Source organism: Mugil cephalus, chromosome 13, assembly GCF_022458985.1.
Source record: "Mugil cephalus isolate CIBA_MC_2020 chromosome 13, CIBA_Mcephalus_1.1, whole genome shotgun sequence".
Classification (NCBI taxonomy): Eukaryota; Metazoa; Chordata; class Actinopteri; order Mugiliformes; family Mugilidae; genus Mugil; species Mugil cephalus.
The window spans coordinates 10,310,348-10,333,253 of record NC_061782.1 but is presented as its reverse complement, the minus strand read 5'-3'; the positions used below and the strand labels follow the sequence as shown (position 1 = coordinate 10,333,253).

At 43.8% G+C, this 22,906-nt stretch overlaps 1 protein-coding gene across 1 annotated transcript in view; it reads left to right on the top strand.

The window, feature by feature from the left end:
• Positions 1–22,906, top strand: part of itga9 (integrin, alpha 9) — a 48,166-nt gene that overhangs the window by 2,689 nt on the left and 22,571 nt on the right. The window contains exons 3-15 of the mRNA XM_047603520.1: positions 194–300; positions 2,483–2,606; positions 3,804–3,871; positions 6,248–6,377; positions 6,467–6,552; positions 6,637–6,699; positions 7,160–7,297; positions 7,486–7,591; positions 9,268–9,362; positions 10,226–10,316; positions 10,637–10,682; positions 10,796–10,950; positions 12,689–12,849. Coding sequence (XP_047459476.1) covers positions 194–300; positions 2,483–2,606; positions 3,804–3,871; positions 6,248–6,377; positions 6,467–6,552; positions 6,637–6,699; positions 7,160–7,297; positions 7,486–7,591; positions 9,268–9,362; positions 10,226–10,316; positions 10,637–10,682; positions 10,796–10,950; positions 12,689–12,849 — 1,370 coding nt within the window. The remainder of the gene's footprint in view (positions 1–193; positions 301–2,482; positions 2,607–3,803; positions 3,872–6,247; positions 6,378–6,466; positions 6,553–6,636; positions 6,700–7,159; positions 7,298–7,485; positions 7,592–9,267; positions 9,363–10,225; positions 10,317–10,636; positions 10,683–10,795; positions 10,951–12,688; positions 12,850–22,906) is intronic.

The following is a 22,906-nucleotide window of genomic DNA, read 5'->3' as shown; positions in this document are numbered from 1 at the left end:
CGATTGCCCTTTTCAATGTTTGATTTCCACTCATTCAAATTATCAAGTCAGTTGCACTTTCAGCAGAAATAAAAGAATAAAACCCAGAACCGGAAACAAACTGGAAATAGCCGACAAGTGACAAGTTGCCTGCGCCAAGACATCCTCCGTCCTGATTACTCAATGTCTGCTAACTGCTCCCATTGTCTTTCAGGAAACAAGGCGAGAGAGTCGTGTGGGAAGACCTGCCAAGGAGACAGGGATGATGAGTGGATGGGCGTGAGCCTGGCCCGCCAGGATAAAGCTAGCGGCAAAATACTGGTGAGTTCAGGGACGATGTAGCAAATTGCGTAATGCAAACCACGTACGCTTTTACGAAAAAAAACAAAAAGAAAAAACAGTCCTGATTATACCAACATCATTGTTACAAATGCCATGAACCACACTGTTAAAGCACAGCTGGTCTCGCCATTAAGGCCTATGTTTAGTAAAAAAAAAAAAATGCCACTCTTTCCATTCTGTGTTATGTTCTTACAAGCTTCAACGGGCACAAGGATGGGATGAATTTAAAATAATGATCCTGAATGACTTTTTGCATATTCAGAGCTGGAGTAGCAACAGAAGCCAGGCAGATTTGGAAGCTGCTGTGCGGTTACATAATTGAGTGAAACATTTACCTCGTGTGCGGGATTGGAGGAGTCAAGACGTAGATCGTTCATTAAAAGAAACAAGAGCGTGGTTTGGGGAAATCAGAAGGGTGCTAATCCCAGAGGTGCTTGGCTAAGTGTTTGCACAGAGATCATAGGGCAGCGGGCAGAGTTTGTTTAGGCTTCAGCTCCTCCGCGGTGGTCCCATTCAAGGGCAGGCTTTCATTAAATATTAACCCCCGTCTGCTGCGGTGGGTGGAGAGGGGAGAACTGGCGGCTTCGCGGGACAGTTTGAGGGTTGTCCAGTGGGCTGCGTGAGTTATGAAACTCTCACAACAGGTGTGAATGTGTTTGAATCCATCTCTGGTGGATCTATTCAGACAACTCGTCATGTGTCCAGCCTCTGTTCTTTTCAATGTGCCTGTGTTCGCTCGATTTTTTTTTTATACCTCAGTGGAATGTACTGGCATGGTTTTCAAACCAACACTCTTGGCTCAAACTCGTCAGCGAGTCGTCTCTCAAAAACGTCAAGATTCTTGGAGCTGTCAGTCTCGAGAATTTGAGTTCAGCTGCACACTCTTTGGCAGTCTAGATGAGGTTATGATTAAAAAAAAGAAAAGGAAAAAAAAAAGAGGTGGAGACTCTCCTGGGCCACGTGTTGGTGTGCGTGTTTTTTTGTTTTTTTTTTTGTTTTTTTTTAATCTCATCTGAATGAACTCACGTTTCCGTGCAACAGGAGTAGAACGGCTGCTTGGCAGATGTTTACAGTGGTGATTTCATCTGCGCTCTCAGTGGAGCCCTTGTTTGTGACTAGTCAGCTCTTTAAACGCACCAGGAACATGATGACAACGGCGCAGGCTCTGTCCATAAAGGCCTCACGCTGCAGAAGTTGTCAGCTGCTTTCGATAGGTTTATATCAGCTGATTCATCCTTTTTTTTTTTTTTCCACTCACTGCTTCTTCTCGAGAGGGAGAATTCACGCTGCTTTTGTTTGCTTCTGTACGCTAGCTGCGCTGCGCTTTGCCGACTTTTGCTCAACACAGGGTCTCGCTTCCAACCAGTCATCTGATGCGTTTTTGCATGCCCACAATCTGCCAAGCTCTTATATTCGTTTGGAGCTGTGTGTGTGGGAGGAGGAAGGGTGTGTTTTGGGGGGGAAATGAAGTGGACTTTGTGTGCACGGAGGCAGCCAGCTCTGTCCCCAGAGCCGCAGGAGCCCCACCACCATTCCCTCTGGGTACTAAATTATTACCACATTATACATTTGTGTGGCCTGTTTCCAACAAAGTCAGAAATCTACAATATCCCGTTTTCTTACTCATCTCTGGAATGCTTTATTTTGAACAACTCGGCGGCAAAATATTGTTTTGAGAATTACCCACCGTCCGTCCGAGCAGGATAATCAAGTAGGAGTGTGTTTTTATGTCTTTTGATCCGCTTTATTATTATTATTTTAAATTTTTTTTTACTCTGAACTCTTGGCTCCTCCAGTTGGCTGTGAAGTGCAGGGGAGCTGTTTTGAAATTACAACTTTTAAAAATGTTGATGTGTGAAGACTTCCCTGCTGAGGGCTCCATGGGAAATGCAGATCTTGAGCCTGCAGCCGAGATATTCACACCACAGACCATGGCTGTTATGGTCAGGATTATAGATGGGCTTTAATTCCCCCTCTCATTGCCGATCATTTGACAGCCACGCAGACGCGCTGACTCCAGCCCCAGCGAGGACGGGGCTCAAAACCGTCAGCTTGGTGGAGGGACGCCTGCCTCCAAGCTGAAATGTTTGTGTTTACAGAACGAGACGCGTGTCTGCGTCATGTATTTGTTTATTTTTTTTACCTGATTTTTCTCGCACAGGCTTGCGCTCATCGCTGGAAAAACGTCTTCTACGAAGCAGAGCATATCCTTCCGCATGGATACTGCTCCATCATTCCTCCGAATCTACAGGGGCAGACCAAACCTCTCATCCCTTGCTACGAAGGTACGGTAGAGGCACAAGCAGTGAAATTCATTTTAATCCACACTAATTTATTAAATTGAAAAGACTCTGTCACTATCTTAAAATCACTAAAGACATGGGTTATGATCTCAGTGTGTTGTTTACATTAAATTTCTTAGTAAAATTGAATGATTTTGTGAAAAATTTGGGGACATCAGCACAACGTTGTGTAAGAAAAACATTTAGCTAACTTACACTTAGCTGGCTAACATTTTCATCACTCCACAAATGCATCTTGGGACCTCTCCGGGGGTGCAGAACCATAGGTTACAGGTTTCATATTTCCATTTTATCTCATCTCCACAGCCAGCGCCATCAGTGTGAAGCCTCTGATTGGTGTTCTGGCTCTGAGGAACAGTAGCAGGGGAGCCCTGAAGTTTGATCCCTCTTCCTAAAGTCCAACACATGTACTTCGGCGAGAGCCAGCTCCCGTCCTCAAAGGGCACGCAGTTTGTCAAATGGAGATGGAGAACGAGTATTCCCCTCGCGCCGCTTAGCCAAACAGCAACATTTCCACAAAGGTGTAATAATGGCGAATGAGCGAAAGCTCCGATATTTGGCTCGGCCCCCCCCAGAAATCCGGTGCTTTTATGGAAGGCTTCGCTCCAGATTGGATTTTGCTATGATTGCAGTAAATCAAATCCATTTGTCGCGCAGGTTGTTTTCCTTCGCGTACCCGCTGCTGCGCTAAAAACCACATTCCGTTCGCAAACTAATCTGCTGCATAACATTTTAAGGTGACTCATGAAAAATGTGCCGCGCACATGTTTTAATATGTGACTCAGAGCTATTTTTCAAAGGCTGTTTTACACCTTAATTGTGCGCAGGGGGTCGGATTTCACTTCCTTTGGTGACCCGCGTTGCCAGCAGTTGCGGAGAAGCCAGACACACTTTGCATGGGACTGTATTTACTGTGCATTTTGCGCTGATCCAAGCTCAATATTTTTGTAACCTGAGAACGCCACCCTCCTCCCCTACACGCACACACACATACACAAGTAAGAGGTCCTTTTTTTGAATTCGGTGCTGCACCCCTTCTTTCAGTCTGCTTTCTGCCCCCAGATTCCTCTTGGATGGGACCGGGACTTTGACTAGCTCCATATGGAATGCAGGAAAAACTCCAGTAAATGCTGGCTCGAGCACACAGTGAAATAATTTGTGGTTTGTTTTTTCTTACAGACTATAAGCAGAAGTATGGGGAAGAGCACGGCTCGTGCCAAGCTGGGATAGCGGGAGTTTTTACGGAGGTCAGTAACTTGCGCTTGTTCATCTTCTTAACACATGTAATCCCCTGTTTCATTTTGTCTAACAGAGATATAGCGATTGCCATCCATATTGTTCTCTGGACTCTTTCATCGCTCGATTCACAACTTTTAATCAGTCTTTAAGGCCCTTTTTATCTTACACGCCAGTAGAAACGATTAGCCTTCATTATCTTCCTCTCTGTCTGTTTTTCTCTTCTCACAAGACTTATTTTCTCACTCGAACAGCATGATTACCGTTAACACTACCACATGTCCAATGCCTCAAAGAATCTTTTGTCCATCACCCTTTGTTGACTTAGACTCTCTGGTATCCTGGGGATAGTTAGTAGATACGCTGCAATGTGTATGTGCTGAACTGGAGGGGAATTTTTCACCCAAGCAATGTCAAATGATGCGGTAAAATCTAAATCCTTTAGCTAGATATACACCAGCGTATCCATCAAAGCCGCCGGCGCTGTGCTGACCAGCTGCTGATAAGTGTTGGCTTGTGTTTTGATAGGCAGAAACTGTAGGAAATGCTGCAGGGGCCTCGTTTGACCTTTGCTATTGTTCCCCGAGATAAAACGTCAATGTAAACACGACTTTCCGTTTCTCTACAGATTACTGTACAAGCACTGCTGTTCCTTTTTAGTGCTCGGCTGACGTTGTTCTTAGATGCACACTATCTTTTTTGTGTACCTTACAAGTAACCCATTGGTCTTCCAAACACGTCTGGCAGTAAGCCGTTGCAGCTGCGGCAGAGGTGGTTAGACGAAGGTCAAGTAGATTTAACTTTGAAATGCATTTTGGTAGAAATATAGTTTGACAGGGAAAACAAAGTGCATTTGAGGAATGAAGTAACGTGTACATTTGACCAGCTTAGACATTTTGTTTTCAATACCATGGCGATATAATTATTTCCTGATGTTAGCCGTGAGCGCAGTGTTCGGCAAAGGTCCTTTTAATGTCTCAGGTTACAGTTACGCTCAATTTGGAACATACAGTAATTTACAGTAGACTGAAACATGTCCTCGGATTGGTCTCAAAAGCTTTTTGCTTGTTTTACATGCAGAATATTATTAGTTTAGATGTCCAGTTGGTCTGACGCCAAACCAATGAAGCCCATCTCACGAATTAAATGAGTATCTTTTCATAAATCATCTTTCAGACATGATCCCCACTCATTCTCTAGACCACCAATGTGACGTTTTCTCGTTTTCTCAGTTTTCATTAAATTGCAAATCAAACTTCTTTCAGCTTTTGGGCCGTTGGAAAGACAAAACAAGAGAAAATAATCAAGAATCAAAAATTAAAATGACCTCTAGTTGCAGCCTTAAGCTCTTTGCATACAAAGAGAGTGTGGGAAAGGATGCAGCAGTACCACACGAAGGTATCATTTCTCTAAAATAAGGTTATTTCAGGTGATTTTCACAGCAACTGACATTTCACTGCAAGTCCTGCGTGTGGGAGTTTCGGGATCTAGTCAAACAGCCTCGCTCATGGTTGCCATGAACATAACCCCCATTATTTTTGACTAAACCCCAATGCAAACATCACAAAACCCAAACTGCAGATGAGGAGCTTGTGAGTGGAGCGTTTTCATATGTGAGCTGTCTTATCCCACATCATGTGAAAGCCGTAAATAATGCTGGAGATAAGACGTGTGCCTTTCGGGAAAGAAGCGGTACCGAAAACGATCCCACAATGAAGCTACTGTTCTGAACCCACAGATTCATCGTCAGTCCTTCTTTTTCTTCCCTGGGTCGAGGACGTCAGTGGGGATCTGGTAAAGCAATTCAACAACCCCCCCCACCCCTCTTTAAAAGAATGCGGAGAATTTAAAGAAATGATGTCCAACTGTTAAACCTTTATCCTTGCCTGAACCTGGTTTGTTCTTACGTCTGGTGGTGCCCAGATGTTTGACACCACAGCACGGGGAATGCGTTCTGCTGACTCAGGTCCTTGGTGTGTTGTTCAGTTTGTTTGTGTGAAGCAAGAGTAGCTTCAAATTCTCCACTGGATCAGACTCAGGTGATGAACTGAGGTTTTTAGGGGTATGTTCTGGAGCGCTCCCGCCCTCTTAAATACATCATGGTGGACAATTATGGCAATAGAATCGTTTTACAGCTTTCAGTTTTGCCTGCCTGGTGTCTGAATCCCTCATCACATCAAAGGAAGCTGCTCGCACGCCATCTGGATGTGTTTTTAAGAGCAGATAGCGCAAACCAGTCTGTGGCCGCTGGTTAACCAAATGTTCACCCAGCAGTGTTTCTCCCTGTCTCCTTTTTTTTTTCTTCTTCTCCGCAGCAGAGCAGACAGAAAGTGAATAACATTCATCTGCATGAATGTGTTTTTTGTTGTTTTTTTTTTTTTTTGCAGGAACTGGTGGTGATGGGGGCTCCGGGGTCGTACTACTGGACTGGGACCATCAAGGTCTACAACCTGACTTCTGATTCGCTCTACAGTCTGAACAAGGAAGACGTCGACTCCCACAGATACAGCTACCTAGGTGGGAGGCTGCGTTAATGAGAGCAGGATGCTGGATGTTAAATGTATCAGTGCAAAGAGGCCGAAATTGAATATTGTGTTTGTCTCCAGGCTACGCTGTGACCGCGGGACACTTCTCCTCCCCCAATGTAATAGACATCGCTGCAGGGGCGCCTCAGCACAGCGGCAGTGGAAAAGTAGGGACTTTATAAAAGATAAAAAGCCGGATTGAAGCCTCCTTATATTGCTTGCTACATTGAGTTTGTTTTTCTGCTGCACAGGTTTACATTTTCAAAATCGATGGCGTGTCTCTGGTGAAGAGTTTTCAAGCCTCAGGGAAAATGGTATGAGCTTTGATGTGGTCTTGTGTTTGTCCCCGTCCTGTCTGTCCTCCTTTGAGTCATTATACATTGAATATTTTGCATTGTGGTTATATTTTATATTAAATTTCTTTCTTTCTTTTTTTTAATCAGTAGCCATACATTTATTCAACCTAATCTGTATTAGAAATCACGCAGCGTAATTTTGAGATATGTGCACGTGGCAGACAAGTTACTTCAACTGCTCTGTTGTCAGAACTACAATGTTTATGTCTGCGTAAAGTGTTTAGAGAGCGGCACAGAGCCGGGGAGGTAGCTAATGCTTTTCCTGCAAGGCAAATGTAAGAAAGCCAGAGCAGCTTGAAGGCATAAGTAGTGTAAATATTCCATTAATAATGCCAGTGTGTGGACTGTGTGTCAATCATATAAACTGCAGAAGTGTCTGTGATCTGACCCATTGCTCTGTGGCTCGGCTTGGTTCCAGATGGGCTCTTACTTTGGCTCCTCATTGTGTGCAGTTGATCTGAACCAGGACGGCCTGTCGGACCTGCTGGTGGGGGCACCCATGCACAGCCAGCTGAGAGATGAGGGCCAGGTGTCTGTGTACCTCAGCAAGGGCAATGTGAGTGGGACGTGTGGTTCAGTGGGGCTACTGAAGTGTACCCTTTCATCTAGAGCATAGATTACAGTGAAGTGATTCAGCCGTGGCTAAATCGTTTTATCAAAGAAAAGCATACTGTAGGGTCCAGGTTTTTCCTTGTGCCATCTCTGCCTATCAACTGTTCTCATTCCCAACTGTGTTGTGTTCAGGGGGTAATGGAAGAGGACGGTATTTTGACTGGTGACAATGCTTTCAATGCACACTTTGGAGAGTGCATTGCAGCAATCGGAGACATAGATGACGATGGTTATCAAGGTAAGCAAAAAGCGACTTATTGAAACATTTTTTATTTTGGTAGAATGGGTCATTTTTTTTGCCTTTCCTGCTTATCACTTACATACTGTTCATATTCTGTACTTTCACAACTGACCCGGACCAAGAATTTTTACCACATTTTTAACACAAACCTATTCAAAATGTTCAATTAGCCTATGCCACTTTAAAAAAATTAATGATTAATCCTTACATAAATGTCTCAAAGAGCAGGGAAAGTGTATTTTTTAAGTTTTACACCACTCGTTTTTGGTGAAAAATATCTATTACATAGGATAATGTCATGTAATATGTAAGAATTAATAGAAATATATACAAAACCATAATGATTTGAATATATTTTAGGGACTTGGAAAATTACATGAACATTTTGGAACTTTTGGACTTAATAATATAACCACTGAACGCAATTCAGAGGTGGGACATTTCCAGGGACATGGTGGCTCAAAAAATCAGCCTCCACCGGGATCCGTTCACACCATCCAGTATTAGAAGCCCCATTTAGACATATAGGTCAGTCACACCTATGGTCTTCCATTCTGGCCATAAAAATAAAACACGCTCCTCAATGAAACTGTATATCAGAGCCTTAGTTCATCACTGGGGAGAGGCCAGTACAAACCTGATGGTGGTCTTTTCCATGCATACCTGTTTGAATGGCCCTGCAGTTGTCTGTAAACCAGTAATCCAGAGAATTGTCGTCACTTAGGGACAGCATTGTGTTGGCGTCGCAATCACAGAACAATGCTGTTTCCTCTCTATCCTGCCACTCAGCAGTCAGTCACACAGTTCATATTCAGCATAACCAAACAGCGGCTGAGATGCGCAGTAGGTGCAACAAACCCCGTCATTTTCGCAGACTTTTTCCATTACCCTGTGGTGAGGTTGGATCTGTGGGAAATATTGCCCTCTATCACCCTCGCGCGCACACGGTCGTCCAGACTCAAACAAAATTATCCACGTGCTGTACGTATATGCTGTTTGTTTGTCTGTCCTGGCCTCTGAGGGCTCGACTTGGCGTCCATCTCACACTCGTGGCTGGAAGCTGGAAGCTTCGGCCTGGTTTTTATATCAGTGTGCCTCACGCCTCGCAGCCTGGCACAGCATGTGTGTGTGTGTGTGTAGGGTGTAAGATTGGCAGCTGTGAAATATAACTCATCCTGTTACCCGTCGCTCTAAGATTGCGGAAGAGCCAGACACTGACTGACAGCATTATTTACAATTTAACTGCTACCATTTAATTTGAACCAACTACTGTAGAAGCACTCATTTGGCAACTGTGACAAAAACACTCCGATACTCTGTGTAATGAATTAATTATTGTGTAATGCTAAAATTCCTGTAAGCATTTCTGCTGCACCGCATGGCATGGAAGTGTTTTGGTGTGTAAAAACAAGTTTATACATGGACTTTGTGTTGCAGTGGGCTAAGAGGAGGGTGTTTCAGTGCTCGTGCCAGCACTTTATAGTCTTGTTTCCACTTTCTCAGAGGTCGCATAAGTTTTATGGCCCCTAACAACGCTTAATTGTCTATTACGGGTCTTACTGTTGAGGCTTATTTCCCCAAGCACGGGCCAGCTGAAACTAAACAGAGGGTTAATGGATTTTTTTTTGTGCACACTCCCAAACATTCACTCATTCATTCATTCATGGTTACAGATGTAGCCATAGGAGCGCCTAAAGAGGACGACTATGGAGGAGCTGTCTACATCTACCACGGGGATGAAGCAGGAATCACGAAAAAATACTCCATGGTAAGAAAAACAGCATTTGCTAGGATAAAGTAAAAATCTTTTTGTAATTTTTCATAGCCGTGTTAATGCATAAACTCTGATGTGATACAGATCCAGCAGCTCTTAACGTTGCAGGTGGTTGTGTAACTTTTGCACCACACATCCCTGAGCAAGGCACAACCAGTTCTGAAAATAAACACTCATTTAACCCTTGCATGTTGTAAATAAAGAAAAATACATGCCCGTTATGTTTCAAGATAAAAATAATATTTTATTTTTGTGTATTTCCAGCCACTTTAGGAAAAGTCATCAAAATTCAGGCTAAAAGAATAAAACTTTACCTGCTGTCAAATGTCAAAACGGGTCAAATTTGAATTTAAATACATACATGGACAGTATGTAAAGGTTAATGGCCACATGAAGCAGTTAATCCTCACTACTTTGTGTCAAAATATAATAGTTCTGTTTTTGAAGAATGACCTTTTATGTCACTGAAAGAAAAAGCGTGACCTCACATGCTATTTATCCTCCTACCCGAGTTTCAGTACATTTTGCTCTTCCCATTTTGTAAGGCCAACCACACGTCCCCACAACGGATGCTTAAATTAGACCGAAACTTTCAAGATTTTAACAAGGTTTTAAACACCTGATTGCTTCATAAACACATCTCCACGTCATGTCAACTTGCCCTTTCGTTCCTGCTGTTATCACAGACCTCCCCACCCCAACCCCATCCCACGCACATTAATTTGATCATTTGCCGATGTAAAAACAGTCGCAGAGAAAAAAAATAATTAAAGAAAACAAATCCCACACTGTGCTGCTTTCTTTCCACCCCCCCTCGCTCGCATGTGTTATTTAAAGGCTGGCATCCTCTGTTCCAGAAACTGTCTGGGCGCAGTGTAAACCCTGGTCTGCAGATGTTTGGCCAGTCCATCTCTGGCAATGTGGACATGGATGGCAATGGATACGCAGGTAGGGATGGACCAGATTTTCCTAACCACGTCAGGAAAACAAAAAGTGAAGAATAACATCAAATGGAAAATAAAGACATTGCTAAATAGTTTTTCCCCCCTCTTGTTTTTTTTTTTGCCTCTTGTTCTCAGGCAATAGCAGAGTTTCAGACTCGTGATAGAGGCATCTTGTTTACTGCATTCCACAGCTGACAGTCAGACTGAGCCAGCATGACAGTTAAAGTCCTCTGTGCATTGTTTTGGATTCGCAGGTGTCAAAGTGCGGCTAATGTTGCATTAATGTCACATCTTCTTTAAGAATGTTCATTGTTTCTGTCGCAGACGTCACCATCGGAGCTTTCATGTCAGACAGCGTTGTGCTGCTTAGGTGAGTAAATGCTGCAGTATCTGTTTTGGTAGCAAATGTAAATTTCTGAGTTGTTGTAACGCTCACTCTCTCTCCCACACTGTGTTCTGGTGTGTCGGTTCATGTGGTCGCAGGTCCCGGCCTGTCATTACGGTGGATGTGTCCATCTTCTTGCCCGTCTCCATCAACATCTCCGTGCCGCAGTGCCACGAGGGCCACCAGAACATAAACTGCTTCAACGTCACTGTCTGCCTGCGCTTCCGGGGAAGACAGCTTCCTGGCCAAATAGGTGATGGATCTTGTTGACCTTTTTTCCTCACCAGTTAAACTGGCCAGACAGTTAGCCAAACACAGATTTATAACACTCATATGTCTTTGTAGGAAGTATGAAAGTAGAGAAAAGAGGCGACTAGCTTAGTGTTAAAAATGGAAGATTATGGAAACATTGTCTCTGTGTCTGTGTGAATTTCCTCCCACCTTGTTAACCCTTAGGTTAATTGGTGATTCTAAATTGACTCTAGGTGTGAATGTGAAGAGTGCGAATGGTTGTTTGTCTCCACGACAGACTGGCGACCTGTCCGAGGTCTACCTTGCTTCTTGCCCGATGACAGCGACCCTAGTGAGGATAAGCGGTAGCAGGAGATGAGATGTGATTAGGGGAAAAGCTAGCCTTGCTCTCTGCTAACCCAAAAAATGCACAACCTCTAAAACTTTTAATTTAATCTGTTGTGTCAGCTAGCGCATCTTGTCGTCATCTAAGAGGTAATAAATCTGAGCAAGTATGTGTCGTTGGTGTCGATCAGTGTCCCCATCAAACCCCTGCAGACATATTCTGGTCATTCTGTGCTGTGAGAAAGTGAAAATCATACTCCTTGAACTATTAGTGGTCAATTAAATATGGGAAATATGTAAACACGATCATGCCGACTAGCCGCAGCCTTTGGCCCGCGGCTGCATCTCAGCATGGCCGATGGATTACCCTTCGGTCATTGGCTCTTGGGTGCGGTGTCTGTTGAGAGCTGAGGTGCAGCACTGTTCCAGTGTTTGGGTGTGGTCATTCACAATAACCCCCCGCCCTCCCACTCCTTCTCCTCCTCCTCCTCCTCCCCAGGGGAGCAGGAGCCCTGTCGTTACATAATGACTCTGTCCTGGCTCTCAGGAATAAAGCCGCTCTGTTTAGCCGTCTGGCGAACGCCACGGAAAGTGCAGCGCCATGTGTTTGGTGACTCTCATAATGAAACCTTCCTTTGCCTACTCTGGAGTGAGATCATGGCCTTCCCCCTGTTGGATGACAAAAACAGTACTCTTTGGTCCAACTAGGGTGTGTTTGCCACCCCTCCCACTGTTTTACCAGAACGACACCCTCTTACTACAGAATGAGGCTGATTCATAGACAGGAACGGAGTTGGAGTGGCCAACGAAACGGAAACGTTAGTAATGTTTGACTGAATTATAAATTCTAAAAAGGTTTGACGTTGTCCTGTGCCCCAACGCCATTAAAGTCAGGCGTGGAACCTGCAGGAATGTTGTCATTAGCAAGTTTTCTTTCACGGTATTATTAGTTTTGTGCCCCACCGGCTGGAAAATTCCTTCCATTTTTTGTCAATCCTGGTGTCAGTTCTCGGTAAACTATTTAAAATGTCAGGACGAAAGTCTGGTTTTTGTGAAATGTTGTTCAAATTTGTATTTAAATTCCTTGCGCGTAACGAACCTTCGTGACTGTTGAAAGCCAGTGAGCCAGCCAGCAGCAAGCAAACCTACGCCGTCATAATCCTACTGTTTTCATTAAAGAACAGCGAACAAAGAGCTCTTGTTAAGTTGAAGTAATATCCAGTGATCTGACCGAGAAATGTTCCATCCTTCCCTCTCACTTAATTGGACTGCGATCATTTATTTTTTTCCCCAAGTTTTAATGGCAATTACCAGAAGCCAAAACCCTGCATACTTCAAGTGTTTCTTCACTCAGAGCGCCATCGCTGTCAGCTGCTGTTATGTGTTAACAGGCGCTTCTGCCTCTTCCTCCTCAGAGTTGCTCTACAACCTGACGGCCGACGCGGACAAGCGGCAGAAGAGCCAGCCGTCCCGGGTCTACTTCACTCAGAGCGGGTCTCAGATCAGCCAGATGAGCCAGCAGCTCAGCCTGGACATCAACAGAGAGGAGTGCCAGCGCTACACCGCTTACGTCAAGGTAGGTTTGAACTGCATGGCTGCTTGGCTGTGTTTGTCCTGGGTTGTCCATGCACTGATCACGTCCTCAGTTGATCTCTCAGTAACTTTCCCATGACATTAAGCACCCTCACCCTGCAGTGTTGATTTGTGATATGAGCCATTTGCTTTTGTGGCCTATTTTTCTTCTTTATTTATTTACTTATGTAGCTTTTGGTGGGAGCTTCAAAGGACTTTTTCCAGCTAAAAATGTTTAGACGGATTAAAACACGAGATGGATTTTAATGTCAAGACAGAGCAATGCCCCTCCATAACTCATCGCGGTGAAAGTATTGGCCGCTGTGGCTGAAGGCTGTGGATTAACAGGCATCTGCTGAGAAGCTATTTGTGTCACCCCGCTGGTTTAGGTTAAAGGTAACAGTCGGGCGCTTTATGGTTCCTGAGACCATGGTGCGCGTCTGCAGAAACTGACAGAAACAGGAAACAGAGTCTCCTTTGTCATCGCATAGTCCCTCTATTGTGTTCCTCTGTGATTTAGTCTTGCTGCCGCGGAGAGGGTCCTCGTCCTGAGGGCACCGTCCGTGTTTCCCCTCTTCTAATGTGGAGGCCCAGTGCAGGCCTGTAAATTTCACTGGCATTCTTAACGGCGCTCTCCAGGCGCTTTCACTGTGGGAGGCAGAGCTGCCAGCTGAGGGGGGCTGTCATTACCACGAGTGCCGCTCTTCCTTCAACTGTTCAGAGTGTAACGAGCGCACACACGGCACACAGGACCCTCTGTCCAACGCACAAAAAGCACATCACAGCTATCGAGGTACGTTCAGCGCGTGTTTACCCAGGCCCCTGAATAAACCTGGATAGTTTCACGCATTGGGAGAATCCAGCATTTCAAGCTTAATTTTCACTTCTTTCCATCAACGTTTCAACACACATAGCAACGTGAAGTAGTGCTTCTGCCTGGAGTAAATAGGACATTTCAACACTTGAACCAGGCATCTCTGGGTTTGTGGGTGGGCGAGTGAGTTACGCCACGTATCTGTGGCATCTCTGGAGCCGTGAGGTAAACACACTCGTACCTTAAGTGCCATCCATCAGGGCAGATGTTACTTCAGGGACCGGCTCTGTGTTGCAGCTCTTTGTGCTTAGCTCAGGCACTAAAGTCGCTGGATGAAATCACACTTTGAAGTTGCCAATGGGTAACAGGGCTTCTGACGGTCTGAACACAGCCTTAGCGACGTTGGGAAGATTTGTTACCTCCAGGTGAGACTGTGCTTCCTGTTTCCAATCTTTTTTGCAGCCTTTATGCTAAATGTCTTCTGGCTCTAGCCTCATATTAGAGTGGTATTTATTTTCTCCTCTGTCTCTTTAGACGAAGACATATGCTGCAAGGGTGTTGCTCACACTTAAACGATTCCTTTGGCATAAGTGATAAGTGCCTTTTGGGGCTGCTTTTTGTTTTTAACCCCACCTGCTCATCAGCAAAAAGCAGATTACCAGAAAGCCACACAGAGCTGCAAAGGTGTGGAGGCCAAATTACAGCCTCACAGACAGACTGTTTACCGATTGAATGACCTTAAATTTGAATGAAAAGTAAAGGGGCAAAGATTGGGACTTTGTGTGACAGCTGTCCACTGTCAGATCTTTCTCATCACGGATTATGTGTTTGGTAAAACCTTGAGAGGGCTTGAGAAGGAATCACCATAATCAGAAGTGATGTGGCTCCACTCTGAAAGACAGTCTAGTCTTCTTGACCAATCGCATCATTTATCTTCCTCGTGTGTCTGCCCATACGAGCCAGTCCTCCTCTTCCCCAGAAGAGGTATGCTAATGGGAACCAGCTGGTTTGCTGGACTACTTCCTCGAGGGTGGTGGTAGATTGGAGGCCCCCGCCCCACGCTTCTCTCGGCTAAAACATACAGTGAAAACACAGGGCTGAGACTAGACTAACAGCAGGGAGCCAGGCTGCTGTTGTGTCAACTGGAACTGCATGCTGGCGCTGCTGATGGAAAACCCTCACGTCAGGGTTGATTGCTCAAGCCCTGATGCATGAGGGCCGGTGGAAGCAGGCCACGAGCTATTCTGAGCCGCTCTCACGTTTGGAACCACTCTGACCATCTGTCGACCCCCATTTGTTGACGTTACACTTCATCTTAAATGACCTCAGTTAACAGCAAAACTTAATAACAGCTAATGTTTGTTCTATGTAGCGTAGGCTTAGTTTTCTGCGTCTGAGATCGAGTGAGAAGCCGGACTTGTCACTCGGTAAATCATGGTGCGCATGGAGAGCAAAAGGGCAGAGCAGAGTTATTCAGAGAGCATGGAGTACAGAAGCTAATGCTTCGGTGTTTCAGGAGTAATTCCTTCTGAAATTATGCAAGACTTTCATGTTGATCACTTTAAATGTGTTTTCATTGGCATCGACTTACGGCATGCCAGCGCTCCAGATGGTCTTTGTTTGGTTATTTTTAGCTAAATAAACGGCTTTCACTTGAATTGTACCTCACATTTAAGGAGGGGGAACGCAGTCCTGACGACTGATGGATGATTAGAGGTTCAGATGATCAGAGGTGCTGAGCTTGACATGGAAATGACTCATTTAACAAGAGAACCACCAACTTTGAGCAGGAATTCTTCAGTTTGGTGTGTTCGGGAAAGTCATTTGGTACTGTTTTGCCATGTTTTGTAGCAGTTTCTCAGCTCCCTGTGCCAAGTTGTAAAATAGCTCGAATGTTTGGATAGAATTATTCTCTTACAAAAGGAATGCCTCTGGAATTAAACTTTATGGGAAACAATGCAAATACCCGAGGCAAGAACCACCATCACGGCTCTTTATATGTTGGATGTGCATGATAAGAAACGCACTATAGAAGAAGAAGGAACGGAAAACTAACATTTAACAATTATTACGACACAAAGGTCATCCAGAAATGAGAAGGCCAGCACAGCCTATTCTTTCCGAATCATTTGTCCCATAGTCGCCAAACTTAATATTTTTCTCCCATTTTTTATACGCCGCATGTCTTCCAAGCATTCTGACAATAAATATTATTTTTCAAAGAAACAAATCATGAGAAAATAACGTTTTAGTTCACAACCTTAATCTTGTGCCATCTGGCAAAACTTCCTTCAAAAAAATGATCAGCGCGATCAAGTAATAATCCAGCAATGTTTTAGCAAGCGTTGTGCAGGGCTTTACTCAGATTTTCTTGTCCCAAGGATCCCATTAGGTAATAAATTAGTTATTAATATTATCTACAGTCTTATTTTATACCAGCTACATGGGACTGGTGAGTGAGTTTTGTAATGTACTTATAGCAAAGTAATGCCAGTGGCTGTCATTCCATACCATTAGCCTGGAAGGCATCATCTTTTGCATTATAGCATCTTCTGTGTGTCTGCAGTTGATGTGAATGTCAGATTTAAAGTGGGGCAGGTGTTATTTCAACATCGCTGTGTGATATACAGGTAGCTTACTATACACTGTAAAGCAGTCATTATTCATTGTCCTGAAAGCAACCAGACAAATCCCTAAAACTGTTTGGTCCTTGGACTGATTTATCGGTTGTCGGAGTGAAGTGCTCTGCTAACTGTCCCTTTGTTAGATGTTCTGCACATCTTCTGCGTTTACGTCTTTGGCAGTTTATCCATCACCATACGTGTTTTTACTCCAGCAGCCCCATTTACCGCGGGGCGCACGTGGACCTTGAAACTGTGCCAAGAATCAGTTCCATTTGTGGTCATGTGTAGTGTTGTTTAGCATCGGCGTCTCCAAGGAGGAGCTATAATAGGCAGCTAAAGCCCTGCCTGTAACAGTTGTCTGTTTAATTTAGCTTGTAAAGCATCCCGCCTGGCCCCCTTTCCCCTGGCCTATATTACACCGTGCCCTATATTTCATGTCCTCCCAACATTTGCTTGGCACCGCAGGAGTATTTAAAGGTCCATCAAACTTTGCTCTGGTGGCTGCAGTTATTATTGAGGCATCCACAGGATGAACGTCTATCTGTCAAAAATAAATGCACTGAGGCCCTTTCCGGTCTCATGTGACTGAATGGAAATCTTGATAGTGCTGGTGTGTGGAATTTGAGCAATACAATGCATGAGATTTACAGGCCGTGTAGATAAACCCATGAGGTTCTATGAAGTTACAGAAGGAACCAGATGATGTGTAAAGGAGGTAATGTTTTGCCTGTTTGCCTGCCTGTTAGCATCATTCTGTAGCTCATTCATTTCCCATTTGGCTAAGTTTCATTGGCCAGATTCGTCATTTACATGATATAATTAGTTTGAAACACTGGAAACTGTAGCTTCCCCAGTGTTTCATGTCTCTCAAGTGAAGGACTGGTTCTTCTTATGAACTGCACTGATGTAGCATCAGCTCTGCTCACATAACAAAACAGTTATTACAGGAGAAGTAAAGTAGTGAAGAAGTAAAATTTAAGAAAGAAATGTCAAAATACTTTTTTTTTTTGCAATATTGAACCGAATACCATTTTATATTTTTCTTTATTAATATGCAATAAAAAATAAAATAATTATTAATTGAAGCCTGAGTTACCCATGTTTCTCACTCTGATGAAGAGTTCATTTGACTTATAACCAAACAATACACAAACACTATTATTACTTTCTTTTAAAAAATATATTTTTGTCGTTGGTTTTACTTTGCTAGATGCTGATAGTGAGTTGTGGCTGATAGGAAGTGAAGTAACTGACAGATATGAGGTAGTTTACTGTGACTGACAGATTACCAGATTATATTAGAAGTGCATTCTGCAGTGAAATCATCTAAACCCCCCCCCCAAAAGTAAGTCGAAACAAATGTGAGAAATCCTCTGCGTTTACCGTCTGACCCAAGTCTGCACTCCGCAGACAAACAGGAAGCTTAGAAGAGCAAGGCGAGGCAGGAGTTCCTGCCGCTGCATCCCAACAAGTCTCCTGTACGTCAAAACTCCCGGAGCCTGAGAAGTGTCTGGCACGTGGAAACCCAGAGCGGCTGCCACACTGTCTGCTTTGTCTGCCACTTCAACAGGAACGCGTAAATCCCTTGATGCCGTTGCCCCTGTTTCATTTAGCTCGGGCCAAGAGACGTGATACAATGAAAGTATATAGCAGGAAGGTAATCAAATCCAGCTGTCGTCTATTACTCCTGACATCAGGTCAAGCACCTATTTATAAAGAATATAATAATAAAAAAAGGAGCTGTGCACTATGATAGTAAATCAAGTGGAAATTTTCATAGACACTATTATATAAATAAGAGCTGAATGCTTTTCCAGTATTAGTGTTAATAGCATTTACGAAAGAAGAGCTATTCAGACTAATTTTAGCTCAGAGTAACGTTTTTGTCAGGATTTCCCTACATGGTCGTGCCAACATGAATGAAGGTTAGACAGTGCGTTCTCCAGCTTTCAGGAGCACTCAGCCAGCAGACTTTTGTTGTAGTAAAACAAGTTCTCATGAAGTTCCTCTGCGTCATGCAAGTTGTTCTGCGAGTGAAGTATTATTTTTGGTATGGCCGCTCATTAGACTTCTGTGTTGTTTCCGTAGTAAATCCATCGTTGCTACTCCTATCGAAAACCGACCAAAGGTTGGGAAGATTTGACGATTTGTTGATTTTGGCAGCCAAGCATGCTGGGTAAAATGTTTCTGCAGTCTTTTGGCCGCGTTGCTGCCACACGATGCCACCGCAAGGAAACATAATGGGTGGCCAAGTCTGACCACAATGAAGGAGTTGCTCTTACCGTGGTTCCCACTTCCACTGCAGAGGAAACATACAGTATAAGTATACGGGGAGTTCAGTCTGCATGTGTGCTGAATCCTAAAAGCTGCCTCTGATGCAGGGGTTATCATTTCCCACTACTTGACCCATTTGTTAATACGTGCAGCATTAAATTCTGCTTCCCGTATAAATGGTCCGGATCCACCTCAAAGGAAATGGAACAAATATATATAATGTGCATGTGTTGCTAGTGCCCTGCAGAGACCTACCCTGATCGGGGACTTTGACAAGCCCGTGTTTGCGTGCTGCGGTTTTATCAGGCCTTTGTCTAAAAACAATGGTTCCAACAATAACAGTGAAGTAAAAGTACCCCAGATTCATGCACGGTGTTGAAATCAGCTGCAGGAAGCATCTGGAGACCTCCTCTATCACCAGGATGGAGCAGACTCAAACGCACTCACAAACACTGAAACGACATTTTAAATACAGAGCTGCTCCTCCCCGCTGGTATCTCATCTCTCGGGGGGGGATGTTTTCTCCTGAGACTTTCTCCTGAGAGCGAATGTCACCACAGTTTTGTATCATTCAACGGCCATACCAAGACACAGAAATCATTACTTTACTTCACACTCAAGAGTCCTCAAGATGTTTTTTTTTCCTTGCATTTTCACACTATGTCAGCAATAACACGATCAACTGTGCAGATAAGAAGTTTCCTGTTTATGCACAACACTTCTATCTGGATCTTGAAGGAAGTTAATTGCAGAAGACAGGAAGTCTTCAGATGTTTTTTGTTCCTGTCAAACAGAAACAATATTCAGAAATAGATTTGATGCTCGTATTTGAACGTAGTTCAACTGAGCATTATAAAACTCTGAAATCATTCCCGGTTTCAAGGATATCTGCCATCCACTATTTAAAAGCAAGAGGAAATCCCACAATAAAACCATGCCAAGCTTTACTGGATGAGTCAAGTACAGTTACGTGACACTTTACTAGTCGCCACAAACTGATGACTGATAAACTGAAAAGAAAATCAATATTTTCCCTTGACAGTGAACTGTGGACGGAACAATAGAGGAATTTGGACACAGGTATTATCTCACTTGTCCAGGAGCATTCCTTTCTTCTTAACACGGCATCGTCTTTCCCATTATTGCTTGAAAACATAATACAGACTGACTGAGTCCACCTTGTTTCAGTTTGAGTTCACAAGACCCAAAGCTGCTTCCTTAAAAGGATCTCTTTTGGATTCCTCTCTATCTTTTTTTTTTTTTTTTTTTTTTTGAGCACCATGTTTGTTTTGCTTATTCGGTTCTGTCCTTGTGGTGACTCCAGACCCGGCAGTCCAGTTACAATAGAGTTCCGGCAGGGGTTAGAGGTAGAGCGACGGGAACTCTTGAGTTGAGAATTCGAGGAATGAAGGAGAAGGTATAACGCGGCTAATCTGCTCCTGGTGCTCCTGTTGCTGCTAAATTTCCACTGCTGCAGCTTCGGGGTCATTTCGACAGTATTAACGTCTTGCTCGCGAAGTGACTGGAAAAAAAAAAGTGTTGAGAAATATCACTATGTGGGAACCGTGTGAGGAGGAACTGAAATATGGAGGGAGCACATCTGTGTATTTATAGGTGGCTGGCTCATTGGCGTGAAATCAAGTTGTTGTTGAGAGAATGCATTAAAAATAACACACTGATGAATTTGGTGTGTTTGAGCAGTAAACCAATTCCATCTGCCAATTTCCACTGGGGAAGTGAGGCACCTTTCTCTCTCCTGCTTTATAAATCCCAGCTGTGGCTTTAACTGTCCAAGGGTCAAATGTTGAATGCCTTCTTCATGATGCACGCAAGACTGTAAAAGTTTCCTGTAATTTGTGTTTACGCGAACAACGTTTAAAAAGGCAATAAATTCAATGCTCTTGGGCTGCTGAAGACGAGATGTATGTCCTCGTATCTGAGCCCGGAGCAGAGAGGTGTTGGAAAAGGTTTCTCAGTAGCGAGCGCTGCACAAATGATTGCTCTCTCTGTGTTGAGACCTTGTTGTTCATGATGTTGCCTCATGTATGACAGTGCAGATGGTATATGTTTCCTCTCATTTGCAAGTGATGGTACTTGTCAGCTTCCGTCTGGAGGAAATATGAGTTGCCCCATGGGGGATGTTGCAACATCACAACCGGCGCATCTAGGAGCACTCTGCGTTTGCTGTAGGTAAAGATTCGGTTGGTTCATGTCTCCACGCGGAGAAGAATGTGTAATGTCGGAAAACGTGCGACAGCGATCGTTAGAGAAGGAGGTGGCGAAAGAACGAGGAGGAATGGAGAGCATAGGTTAAGATCTGGACATGAAAAATGAGTCTGGTGTGAAAGAGGGACACTCCTTTTTCCATCTAGTCCAAGTGGCACAGTCCGGTGACAGTCAGAAGGAGTTCCAGTGTATTCGTGCGAAAGGTCAGACATTTTACGCAAGGCCACTCCTGTTTACTGAAAGCACTATTTACCCCTAATTACCGTAACTGTACGACCCCATACAATCCCCCAATTTGTTTTCACTACAGAACTGAGTCAGCGTAAATAAGCAGAACTGTTGCTCAAGTTGCAACGCTGCTCTCGTGTTTGCTTTTTGTCCTGGACACAACGTACAGTGAACTCTGACCTCTCCTGTTTGATTTGCTTCTCGTTTTCGGCGCAGGTTGCCTGTGATTTATCAGGTCGGTGCCTGAAGCCGGACCGGCCTCTGAGAATCACCGCCTCCACTGCTAACATCAGACAGACTGAAATATTTTCCCAGTGGTTGGAGTAAACATGGCTCATGTTGAATGGGAACAGCTTTCATGAGTGTACTGCGTATATTTGGTGTGACTGGTTGTCTGGCATTTTTAGATTACTCATTCGCTTTTGGACAGGATGAAAGTGAAACAGGCTTTTTTTTCGTCTTTTTTTTTGTCTTTTTGTTGCATTTGAACTCTTGTGAACCGCACGGATCGTAAAAAAACATGTTGAAGTTCTCCTGATTCGGACATTCTTGCCTAAAACTGATAGGCAAGAATCAGCGGAAAGAATAATTAAGCACTCAGCTGTTCATAATAATGACCTTAGAAAAAATATCAGTTGATTCTGCATTTTCCTTGAGTTTTTCCGAGCTGCTCATTGTTTTGTTCGCTCGCATAGCTCGGTTTTTGGCCCCAACAATTGTTTGTGTCATTTCCATCCTAATGTTTTTTTTTTTCTGTGACTGTCTATAAATAAGCAATTGTTAACATTTCTGATGATAGGCAAGTGGTGACACGGTACACATGTTTTTTGTGGTTAAAAAATCTGATAGCAATGTAAGGTGTGAGCTGAGCTGTTCATCGAGATGAACCCACATGAAACTGCAGTTTGTCGTTCAGATCGTTGTTTCGGTTTTACCGCCCGCGCCCTTGTGGCAACTTTTGGTTCACTGCTCTCAGTTGTGTCGTTTCCACCCTGTAAATATTTTTCCTATAATTCACAGTGAGGGGAGCGCTGGCAAGGCAACTTCACCGCATGCCCTGAACCGTTAGTCAGAGCTAGAAACTTGTTTGTACACATATCGGAGCTTTGATCAGGTAAAAATCTAAATGCTTCTCACAGATGTTCTTTTGTCGTTCTTATTTATCTTTTGTGTGAAGAATAAAATAATGATTTTTCTTCAAGAGCAGAAACATCGCGCCCGGACGAATGAAAGAAATTTGATTTTGAAGTAATATGCAGATGGTGCAGTTTATATCTCAAGCTGGAAATATGTAAACTAAACTTAAAAAAAAAGAAAAGATTACAAGACACAGAAAAATGTCTTTTGAAATTGCAAACCGACATGAGCACAATGGAGAGCATATACAACAAAACAATCAGGTTTCAACCAGCAACTGGAAATTCACATAAAGATCCCAGCAGAAAGAAGCGACCGGGCTGCTGTGCTCGTTCTCACTTACATGTCCTTGACGGTGTCCTTGGAGGAAGTTATTTAATTTTTTAAATAACATCCTGCCACTGAAAACAGCAGTGTGTGAGCTTCGGGAAGTGCTCCTTGGGGAATTTTAACAGGATGTAGATGGTGTTTCTTTGATGTGAGTGAAGCTCATAGCAGATCAATCAAACTAAAGAAGAAATTCTGTTAAATCTGATGATTTATGGCTTTGGTTTTAAGGATTAAAAAGGGTGCGTGCCCTTCCAAGGAACTACGTGACATCGCATGCTTGAGCAGGCGCTCGTCTGAGACACAAATGAAGTTGTGTCTACTTGAGTCTTTTCTAGCTAGAACAATTGGACAGCACTCCTTTCTACTCCTACGCAGTTTGTCATTCGAGGCCCCCCCAACATCTGCTAACCTATTCTGAGCTGAGCAGC